Genomic DNA, 12,279 nt, shown 5'->3' with positions numbered 1-12,279 from the left:
GTGTGGATGTATGTCATAACTCCGTTGTTTATGTATATTCTTTTTGATATATTGTAGACTGTATCGTGGTTGAAGCTTTTCTCTCTCTCTCACACCTGAAGAAGCCCTTGTTGGGTGAAACATGTAGGGAATTACTGCAACAATACAGCCAAGCTTCAATTTTTGTTTTTTACAGTATTGTAATTATTTACTCTTTTTCTTTTCCCTTTTTTTTGTAAGATTAAATAAAATTTATTGTGGTTTTTAAATGTGTTTATCATTGTAAATTTGCACCCTGAAAATCCCACACTATCTAGTTCAACGTTTTCAAATTCCAGGGATGTGGTGCAATTTATTATCTTGTCACTCACTCACCACATCCTGACAATAAATGAAATCATGTTATAGTCACTGCTGCCCAGATGTTCTTTTATATGGACATTAGTAATAAGCTCTGCATGGTTTGAGATTACCAGGTCCAGCAGAGCACCATTCCAAGTTGGGGCTTCTATGAATTGTACCATAAAATTGTCCTGTAGTAGGATGATAAATGTTTGCCCTTTTACTGTTCCTGCAGTACCATTACTCCAGTCAATTTCCGGGTAGTTAAAATCCCCCATTATTATCACTGTCCCAGCCCTTGCAGCCCTTTCAATCTGTGCAAGGAGCTGAGTCTCCACCTCCTCATTAACATTGGGAGGCCTATAACAAACTCCAATGATTACCTTTGTAGTACACACCCCCATATGCAGTTCCACCCATGATGCTTCAGCCTCATCACACTCTCCATCAACTAGGTCCTCTTTCACACTCGCTCTGAGATCACTTCGCACATAGAGACAGACACCACCACCTTTCCTTTTTACCATCTCTCCCCGAAAGAGAACATCGTCAGGAATATTAATGGCCCAGTCATGTAAAGAATGAAGCCAGGATTCAGCAATACCAATCAAATCATAGTTCTCTTCATGTACCAAAGCTTACAGCCGGGGCTGCTGATAAGGGGGTACCACCGGGCCTCCTGTAGGGGGCCTGGGCTCTGCCACAGAAAAGGGGGGCCAAGACAGCAGCTTCAGGCTTCATGTAGGATCACATGTACAGTCAGTGCATACACACTGTTCCCCTGTGTACATGGCTCCCGGGTGGTGGTAACATTATTCCTGGGCTGAGGGGTCTCCATCAGTTCATCCTAAGGGTTGGGAGACAAGGGGGACTTTTATTTCTTTTTCGGGCACCTGCGGACCCAGCAGCAGCAGAAGTCACAGGAACGGTACAGTAATTACATGACACAATACACACCTTTCCCTGTGCCCTGACCATTGCCTAGACTATGTTCAATTATACAGCAGGGAGCAGCCAAATGAGATCATCATTGTCATGATGATAGTCACACAGTACAGGTGCTTTGAGCCACAGCACCTGTACTATGATTATCATGATAATCGTGATGATTGATGAGCCCTGGTTTACACTGGAACCGTTCAAATCACTGCGACTCATGTCACAGCGACTTTGAAAAAGGTTCCTGCACTAATTTTTTCCGATTTCATTGCGACTTGCATTGACTGGTAAATGGAGTCGCAAGCCGCAGTAAAATCCTAGGTACAAATCTCTCTGATCTGTGGCTTTGAAATCACACTGAAGTAGCACAATTTCAAAGCCACAGTGGTGTGAGTCAGGGCTGAAGATAGGACAGTCAGATGCATCCTTAAGCCAGCCATAGATGTTGATGGGGGAATTGATCGATTTTTGCAAAATTTGCATCATGTATGGCCTGCCTATAACAGGCTGGGGAAAATAACTATCCTTAAAGACAAAGCTGCATATTTTTTTAGGTGGGTAGGCGGGGTAAGGGGGGTGGGGCAGGGTTGGGGTTTTGGGGCCCCCTCAGGTAGGCTGTATGGAGCCCCATGATTGCTAACAGCAGCCCTGCTTCCAACTCACCTATTTTGCTTGGCAGACTTCTGGCATTGGTGAACAAATACTTTAATTCTTTTAAACCTTTTGCACGCGTATGTTGCATGTTTTTTATTTTTCTACAAATGGTACCAGTTCCAATGGTTGTTTGCAACATGGGAACCTTCTTATCATCTGCCATAGCCCTCCCCTCATCTTTCAACATTCCACCCACCAATAAGGACTGACCCCTGCCTGATCTGTCTACCCCATTCTAATCCAATTCTCCCTCCCCCCTCGATCCTAGTTTATATACTCCTCCAGCCTTCCCATAAGCCTCTCCCCCAGCACAGCAGACCCCCTTACATTTAGGTGCAAACCATCTCTAGCATATAGGTTGCACCCCAATGAAAAGGTTGTTTGTAACATTGGAATCTTCCTACTTCACAAAAGTACATAAAATGTCAATTTTCAGTGAACAACAGTGCAAATATCAATATTTAAGCTATAAACATATAGCTAGTGCAATTAGCAATCTGTTTAAGTTACATGAAAAGTGAAAAAAACATATTTTTCCATTTCCATGAAGGTCAGGTTGATATAACACAGCAGTATTGTCACCTTCATCCATCTGGAGAGATTTTCCTTCAATTTCAGTCCCATAGCCAATTAGCCATCACCACAGAAATAGAAGGGAAATCCCAGGATGAAGAGAGCAAAAATCCCCTCAATTTCTGTTCTGAACTTGGTGGAAAAGTGAACAGGGCAAATGGAGGGTATTTCTCCCCAGCTGGAGCACAGAGACAACATTAAAAACTGACATATCAGTTACCAAAGAGACAGTAATGCTAATGCTTGGTTAAAAAAAAATGTGTTCAAAGAGCTTGCTGCAGTTTTCAGTATGACAGGTGTCCTCGTGTGATGGTTTCCCCTCACCACCCGTTCCAGTAAAAACTGCTGCAATAGACCAATTTCCACAGAACTAATTAATTAAGGTGCGGGGGGGGGGGGTTATTGATATGACAGGGAACCTGTATATCAGTGCACCCCTTACTAGTGGTTCACCAAAATTAAAATTCTGGTGCCGAAACCAAAACTTCATAATGCACTTGGCCGAAAACCGAAATGCGCAGTTTTTAAATATGAATATATATATATTTTTAAAATACACTTTGGTTAAAAAAAAAAAATCAAAAAAAAAAAACAATATATGCCCCAATTTCTTGTAAAATAAGAAAGAGGATGTTATGGCAAGTAACTAGATACCCAACATGTCACGCTTTAAAATTGTGCACGCTCGTGGAATGGTGTGAAACTGCAGTACTTAAAAATCTTGATGGGTGATGCTTTAAAAATTTGTACAGGTTAGCAGTGTAAAGTTACAGAGGAGGTCTGGTGTGAGTATTATTGCTCTTGCTCTGACGTAAGTGGCAATACCTCACATGTGTGGTTTGAACACCATTTACATACGTGGGCATGGCCTATGTATGCGTTCACCACTACATGTAGCACGGGGGATGGGGGCACTTTAAACTTTTTTTTAAAATTAATTTAATGGGGGTCAATAAGACTCCACATCTCTCCTCTGCAATGTAAAGCATTCGATAAAAAAAAGCATTGATCTAGTGCCTTAGAAAAAAAAAAATGGCTGGAAAGGGAAGTGACATCGCTGCGGACCTCCAAGGGCATAGAGATGCGTGGCAGCCATTTCTCCTTCACTCATCTCTAAGCCCAGCGCTGAGATCGATGGTTTCTCAGGTAAGGCTGAGAACTACCGAGCGGCAGCGGGCGGCGGCGAGAGGCAGGGTTTTTTCGGCACCTGTATCGGTGCTTATTTTTCATTTCGGCCAACAGCCGAAAGGAGTGTTTTCGGCTGAAACGTTTCGGCCACCGAAATTTTGGTGCATCCCTACCCCTTACCTAACTCAATTCAGTCCCTCCTTACATCAGTGACCCCCCTCAGACTGGACTGGTAGCACTGTCAATGACCTCCTCTCAGATGCTCAAAGTAGGGTTCAGTGAGATGATCCTCTCCGGACTCCAGCTTGGCAGCTCTGGTTCTCTGGTTCCATTGGATATTCTCTCCACAGTCAACATATATCTGACTCCTCCTGTGACCCCTGTGCTAGCAACGTTCTCGCTCTTGACTCCTCTCCAGGCTCCTCTTCAGAGATTGCAGACATCATACAAGAATTGGTCAGAGATTGCAGACATGATACAAGAGATATTCGAAAACTGTGGACATGATACAAGAGATGGTCAGAGATTATGGACATGATACAGAAGACGGTTAGTGAATGTGGACACGATACAAGAAATAGTTAGAGATTGTGGACATGAAACAGGACATGGTTAAAGGCTGCAGATAGGATACAAGAGATCATAGAAACATGTGCAAAAATATATATACTTTGAAATGTAAGGGCACCTACGTCCAAAGCCTGTTATACAAAGGACATTTTTTGGTTGAGGCCGAAAGTACTTTATTACAATGTTAAAATACAAGCATTTACAAACATGTACCAATAATATGCCCACACAATTTTCATAATTCTTTCATAACGGGACTAATGTTACTGAAAACGAATACAAAACGCCAGAGAGTACAATCTAGAGCATAAAAATTACCCACTTCTTCTCAACATGTTTTGCAGTTATTCCATTTTTTCAGGAGAAAACAGAGAGCAGAACATCTGAAAAATGAATGAATACAACATAATACATGCATATAATACTATATCTACAATATACACATGAACCCAGTTTTCAAGTGGGGCACCTAGGCTTACCCAGACAGGAAACCAGCTACTGAAGAGCTGGGGCATAGATAAGGGGGGGTCATGGTGGTCTGAACCCCCCCAGAGCAGTGTTACTGACTGTCATATCAGAGGGGTGAAACCTAGGGCCGGACGCCAGATTGACTCCACCGCTGTCACTAACATAACAGAGCAAAGCCAGCAGCGCTGAATAGAGGGTGGGATCTGCCTGGGTTAACTTTCCAGGTTAGCCATCAAGTGACCGTTTACTACAATATGCCTGACAACACCTTGACATGGGTCACTAACCTTTTTTGTCGCATTGCCGCAGTAAAGGCTTCTTTCTGGCAACTTGACCATGCACCTAATTTTTTCAAGTATTGTCATATTGTGCTCCATCAAACACACCATCTTTTCCAAGAGCAGCCTGTATTTGAGGTTGCTTGTGGGTTTTTCTTTGTATCCCAAATAATGCTTCTGACAGTTGTGGCTGCAATTTTTCTTGGTCTACCTGACCTTGGCTTAGTATCAAGTGATCCTCAAACTTTCCACTTCTTAATAAGTGATTGAACAGTACTGATTTGCATATCCAAGGCTTTGGATATCTTTTAATATCCTTTTCCATCTTTATAAAGTGTCTTTACCTTGTTATGCTGGTTTTTTGACAGTTCTGTTCTGCTTCCCATGACTTAGTATCTCGCCTGCTCAGTGCTTCCACATAAGAGCTAACAAACTCAGTGACTATTATACACAGACACTAACTGCAATTTAAAAAGTCACAGATATGGGAAATGAACCTTTATTTGCCATTTTAACCAGTGTGTGTCACCTCGTGTGTCTATACAAAGGCCATTCCATGGTATGTAAACTTTTGATCAGGGCAACTTGGGTGATTTCTGTTATCATTATGATTTAAAAATGAACCAAACAACTATGTGATAACTAGAAAAGCTACAATTTCTGGGGAAATTGTGTGAAGTGTTCTTGCCTCCACCAGTAGTCTACAACTGGAGTGGACGGAGTAACTGGGTGGAGTGGCTTGTCACTCTGCTGCCTGCTCACACACCTGGGTTCCTATGGCAACTCACTCTACAGCAAGGGCAGAGAAGAGCGGTAAAAAACAAACTGCTCCAACTTGCTCACTTCACTGGCGGTTGCCATCTTCAAATGCATCTTTGATGCATAGTATGTCTCTGAAATATGAAATATTAAAAATGAAGGCACAGTCGCAGTTTAGAAATTGCCCTTCAAATTTGAGGTGGTTAGAGTGGAGTTTCAATGAATGTCAATGGGCGGCGTGAGTTGCAAACAAATGGTCATATTGTAAAAACTATCAGGACTATGGCTTAGCCGTGGACATTTTTAGTGGCAGCAGTGATAGCTGAACGTTTTGATATAAGATTTGTGTAGGTGGGCTTGAAAATGAGGGAGTGATGGCAGTTTAGAAATCATGTCCTGATTTTTCAGCTCCCACTCTAGTTTTGAACATTCCGCCATTCATTCCTATGGGACCAATTTCACCACAAAAACGCCGATATTTCGTGAACCATTTGTCGAATCGTTCCACAAAGTAATAGCACACCAATCGGGAACAATTCGCACGTTTCGGTATATTACTGTCTATGTAGTGTAAAAACTGTGGGAGGAGTTAGGGTGGTAAATTTGGCTATTATAATAATAGGAATATATATGTGAGATAACAGTAAGTGGTCTTGCCATGCAAGAACACTTAATAAATGGCTTCATATGATTAGTATCCTTAAATAAAAGACTTCTTTTGGCATGATCAGTCATATTTTCAATATCAATTCAAAAATTTCACGATGTCTGCCAGGGTATGCAAACTTTTGAGCACAATTGTATATGTTTTAGCATCTAGATCAGGACAACCTGCAGATCTCCAGCTACCAAAGTACCAGCTTGTCCACTTCACCCACACATTTGGTCTCCTGGTCATAGTGGGTACATCCCACATCAGAGACCAATGTCTATAGTTAGTGTCATCGTAAACATTCAATGACACTTAAGGTGACTAATGGATTAGTGATTTCTGTTATCATTATGATTTAAAAAGGAGCCAAATAACTATGAGAAAATAAATGGCTTCATATGATCACTATCCTTAAATAGAAGACAATTATTTGGCATAATCAGTCATATTATCAATATCAATGCCCAAATTTCACAATTTCTGCCAGGGGATGCAAACTTTTGAGCACAACCGTATATAATAATACTCAATCTGTGGCTACAAAAAATTTAGGAACTCTTGAAAGAGGAACTGCAGCCTATCTAGCTAAAGTTTTTTTATTTCTAGTCTATATGACCTGGCAGAGGCCCATGGCACGTCTATGCATGTGCAAAACTCTGCGAGACTCCATTGTATGCATGGAAATACCTGTATGTCTCTGTCTGGCCCCAGAGACTGGCAAGGACCTACTGCTTTCCAGACATGAATTTGGGTTTTGTGGGATTGCACAAATGTGTACACACGCTGCAGCTCTCTGCCATGCGTTATAGACTTGACAGAGATCCCCATCATATCTTCGCCCATGTAAACTATATGTAGATATCCTACTTCATATGTCATCCTCGCCTAGGTGAGCATACAAGCTTTGAAAGGACGGGTTTCTCCCATTTAGTTTGCTCTTTTAATTAGGCTGGCCATACATTATACAATTTTCTTGAGAATTTTGCTTTAGATTTACCAAAAACCATAGAATATGAGGTCAAACCTGAACAACACTTTCAACTGTATCCAATTAGGCAGGCCCTTGCTTTACATAGTGGAAGTTAAATCTAAAGGAAAATGGGCAGAAATTGGACAGAAAATTGTATAGTGTATGGCCAGCCTTATAATGTCCTCCAAAAAGCCAGCAATATATCCAGAGCATATATTGAGAGATACCTGAACCCAGATGTCTGTTCACGTCTGAATGATGTGTCCTGCATTTACTGACAGTCGCATCCACCAGAATACAGCTATTGGGTTTCTAGGGGACATGTTTCAACACAAGTTTCCAGTGGTACATTAGGATTTTTAAAAAGGTCTTTGGACCAAAATATTTCTTAAATCTGGTGGACATAAAGTTACTTGCAAAGGAGTCGTGTGGGTACACACATGTGCGTTGCAGATTGAAGCTCAGATATCACAGCTAAGTGACACAGTAGTTGTTCAGCGGTTCAGGTTAGTTTTAGATCAGGTTCAGGTCAAGATTTTATCCTGTTCACAACTGATGACGTGTGGTTTAGAAACAGTTCCCATAGAATTCAATAGCCTGTTAATCCGCACCTGAACCAGACTGCACTGCTCAGAAATCGGACAGGACTCTTTTTCAATCCGCATTGAATCAGCACTGCCAGTGTACAGGACATACAGTATGTGAACAGGCACCATAGGAAGCAATGTTATTTCACTTGTCATGCAGATTGGATGTGGTTCAAACCGCATCCAATCTGCATATATGTGAACCAGTACAGTACATAAACAGTTGGGGACTGGGGATTGTAATTACCAAGAGCCCTTATGGAGCAGACCAATATAGAGTGCTGTTGGGACGTTTAATATGGGAGTAGTGTAATGCACTAACATCACACTTCATTACTGTTCTGTTAACTATGATCCTGTTTTTTCCTCCTATGTGCCCAGCCCTTTCTATTAGTGTTGTCTTGGGTATTGACCTACTACATTTCAGCCATCTGTGCTATGTAAGGATTGCCCTGTGTACCTCCCTTCCCTTGAGCAATTTCCTTCCCCTTTAACCCACAGCTCCTTGCCTCTGGGTGCCGGGATTGCATCACTGCTCAAGCCTCTCTCTTGCTGACCTTCATTCATGCATTTCACCATATTCCTTTGAATAAGTATTTTGTTTCCTGTAGATGACACTGAAAATCTGTATAAATTGCCCTTCATACGCACGTGTGTGTGTATATATATATATATATATATATATATATATATTTATTTATTTTTTTAAATACCAATCAGCAATAGGTAGGCAGCAAGTAAATCTGTTGTCCCTGAAATTGTTGTGTCGAAAGCAGAATAAACGGGCAGTGCAGTCTGTGGTGTGTGCAGCTGTGTATCCGCAGACCATCCAGAGTGCCCATGCTGACCCATGTCCACTGGCAAAAGCGCCTACAATGGGCAAAACAGCATCAGAACTGGATCACGGAGTAATGGAAGAAGGTGGCCTGTCTGATGAATCGCGTTTCCTTTTACATAGTAATGGGCTGTAAGTTCGACTCGAACATCGGCCATTCATGTGTTCTGCGAACACATGAATGGTAAGGGCATTTGGCAGGCTGTTCACCTGCCGGGTCCCACAATGCACTGCACTTTCACAGTGTATTGTGATTGGCCAAACAATGCAACTGACCACAGGTCGTCAGGTGCAATGTTTTGGCCAATCACATCACAATAGTTACCCCTAGCTCCGCCCGATTGTTCACATTTGACCGGCAAAGGACTTATTACAAACGTTTGTTTTTTTTTATGTTAAAGGAATTTTTAAAAAGTCTGGTCTCTTTATTTTTTACTCAATTTAACCCTTTAGTGAATGGGTAGGGGTACAAGTACCCCTTACTCACTCACAAGGAGGGGGGCAGAATCATTATTTAAAGGGGTACCCTGATGGTAATGAGCTCCCCTGCCTGCAGACCCCCACAACCACTGGGTCAGGGTTGTGGGGAAGAGGCCCTTGTCCCCATCGGCATGGGGACACTGTCCTAATTTAAAAGGCATGTGGCCTAAAGGGCCTGGTATGGCTTTTAGGGGGAACCCCACGCACTTTTTAAAATATCTTTTACTGTAGAGTCCCTCCAAACCATCCTACCAGACGTAAAGGATTAGGTTTTTTTTCTAAATATTACATTTCACTTTTTTTTTGCTAAAGCAGGTTCTATACATTGTACAGATGTGAAAGTTTGCAGATAGTTTAAGAGAACCCCCCAGGCATGATATTTAAAGGTTTTTTTTTTTTTTTTTAACTGTAGGCAATGAAAAATGACTACCCCTTTAAAAATAATACTTTTGTAAGTTTTTTTTTTCACTGATTTATGTACCTCAGGACCGTACCCGAGTCCCCACACCCCTTTCATGGCCAATAACTTGTATATAAGCCTTCAAAATGGGCACTTTTGAATTTACAAGTTCGAGTCCCATAGACTTGCAATGAGTTCGAAATTCAGGGGGGGGGGTGTTCGGCCCATCACTATTTTTACATTGTGTGGATGGTTGGGTGCATGAATATAAACAAATAATACGGCGCTATATTAAAACAGGCGACTCAGTGATATATATCCCAAGTATGCAAATAGACTTGAACACAAATAACTGACATCAATGTGGGGTGAAGCAGACAACTAGGAAAATGACATACATAGAGGTGACATGAATAAATTGGTGAAATAGTGTCCTTATGTGTCACACAAACTCCATGCAGATGTGAATTGCAGTGTGCCAATCCTCTATAGCTGGGGTGCCCCCTCACCTTCCTGCCCAGGCCCCCAGGGACCAAAGAGCCTTGTGTAATAGATGGAATATTCCTCCAGATAGTAGATGGATCCCTCTTGCAATGGTGCAAATCCCTCCTCTTGGCTATAACATAAGCGGTGGATGAAGTCCGTGGTGTCTCTCCAGTGTATGGCCCTCCAGTATGGTCACCAGTGAGGCAAAAGAGACTCGTATAGTGTAAAACCTTTTATTATAAAACAAAGAAGACTAAAAACTACTCACATAGACCTGAAAGCAAGCAAGCCTTTACACCACTCCAGGGGTGTACTGTGATTCGGAAACCGGAGCACCAAGATGGCGCCCGCGCCGGATATGACGTCAAGCCGTCGATCGTCAAAAGCTCCTCCCGCTGGCGTATCTACGCGTTACGTCACTCTCGCACGTGACTTGGTTGGGTGCATGTGTGTGTCGCATACCTGGGGAAGAAATGGCATCAGGATGCATTATGGGAAGAAGGCAAGCCAGCGGTGGCAGTGTGATGTTTTGGAAAATGTTATGGGAAGCCTTGGGTGCTGCCTTTTCATGTGGATATTACTTGACACATACCAGATAGAGAGAAAACAGGTGGCGCACACACCTAGTGCATTATCCAAGGTTTATTGTAGGAATGAAATAATAAAAATATACTCACAGACGAAGCATGTATCTAAAAAGCATAGAAAAATGACAATGGCCACAACGGCGGGCAAGGTGTTCTCACTGTCAGTGCGGTCATATGGCTGACGCGTTTCGGGGACGAATCCCTTTCCTCAGAGCTGATGACCAACCTGTATGGAGGTCAAGTAGTAAATAACCAGGGCTAGATGCCTTGGGAGCAAAGCTCAACCTCCTCTACTTGTTATAAGATGAGGGGTTGGAGGGGGTTATTTAAAGTGCAATCTTTTGTAGTTTTTATAAACGCATATACATACATATATATATACGTATATATACCACCTTTCTAAGCATTGTTGCTGACCAAGTACACCCCTTCAGGGAAACTGTATTTTATAATGGCAGTGGCCTCTTTCAGCAGGATAATGTGCCCTGCCCCACTGCAAAAATGGTTCAAGAATGCTTTGAGGAATGCAATAAGTTAAAGGTGCTGATTTGGCTTCCACATTCTACATATCTCGATCCAATCTAGCATATGTAGAATGTGCTGGAAAAATAAGTCTAATCCATTGAGGCCTCACCTCACAATTTACATAACTTAAAGGCTGTTACTGATGGCTTGGTGACAGATACCAAACTGTATTTTATAATGGCAGTGGCCTCTTTCAGCAGAATAAAGCGCCCTGCCCCACTGCAAAAATGGTTCAAGAATGCTTTGAGGAATGCAATGAGTTCAAGGTGTTGATTTGGCTTCCAAATTCTGCAGATCTAGATCCAATCTAGCATCTGCAGGATGTGCTGGAAAACTAAGTATGATCCATGGAGGCCTCACCTCACAATGGGTCAGGGCTGTTTTGGTGACAAAAGGGGGAGCTATTCAACATTAGGTGGGTGGCCATCGAGATATACTTAAATAGACCATGCAAAATGAGCCACTTATCTAGTTTGCAGTACTGACATTTTACATGTTTAACCTGTCACATTAAGATTTAAAAATTTTGCTCTCATGAGATGACATACAAAACAGGGAAGGGGAAATTCCAGTAATTTGTGTTAGGTGCAGAATTTCAGTGCTGTTTTTAGTGCTCAAGGTGACTTTCGTTTTTTATCACATGCTGTATATATGTGCTACTATATGTGTGTTCTGCCTGACACACCCTCACACTTGTCATCTATTGTCTGTGCAGGTTTAAAAAATGTGGTCTTTGATATACAGTTGTGTTCAAATGTTTGTATACCCTGTCAGAAACTGAAATATTGGAATTGATATTGAAAATATGACTGATCATTCCAAAAAACAGTCTTTTATTAAAGGATAGTAATCATATGAAGCCATTTATTTTCACATAGTTGTTTGGCTCCTTTTTAAATCGTAATAACAGAAATCTAACAAATAGCCCTGATTAAAAGTTTCCATCCCTTGGAATGTTTGGCCTTGGTACAGACACACAAGGTGACACACACAGGTTAAAATGGCAATTAAAGGTTAATTTCCTACATCTGTGGCTTTTAAATTGCAATTATTATTATTATACAGTA

At 41.7% G+C, this 12,279-nt stretch overlaps 1 protein-coding gene and 1 long non-coding RNA gene across 15 annotated transcripts in view; one reads left to right on the top strand and one right to left on the bottom strand.

The window, feature by feature from the left end:
• LOC149429009 (uncharacterized) overlaps window positions 1-12,279 on the bottom strand; it is a 645,951-nt gene that overhangs the window by 341,318 nt on the left and 292,354 nt on the right. The window lies entirely within an intron of this gene.
• The window catches only part of LOC149429012 (ras GTPase-activating-like protein IQGAP1), a 28,228-nt gene continuing 19,570 nt past the window's right edge, over window positions 3,622-12,279 (top strand). Inside the window, exon 1 of the mRNA XM_089666825.1 lies at window positions 3,622-3,633. Within this exon, the coding sequence (XP_089522951.1) occupies window positions 3,622-3,633 (12 nt within the window). The remainder of the gene's footprint in view (window positions 3,634-12,279) is intronic.

This window comes from Staurois parvus, unplaced genomic scaffold, assembly GCF_062004578.1.
Source record: "Staurois parvus isolate SC_StPar_1 unplaced genomic scaffold, SC_StPar_1.0 ptg002864l, whole genome shotgun sequence".
Taxonomy (NCBI): domain Eukaryota; kingdom Metazoa; phylum Chordata; class Amphibia; order Anura; family Ranidae; genus Staurois; species Staurois parvus.
Note: the sequence above shows the minus strand (reverse complement) of the source record. Positions and strands in the feature narration are given on the sequence as shown.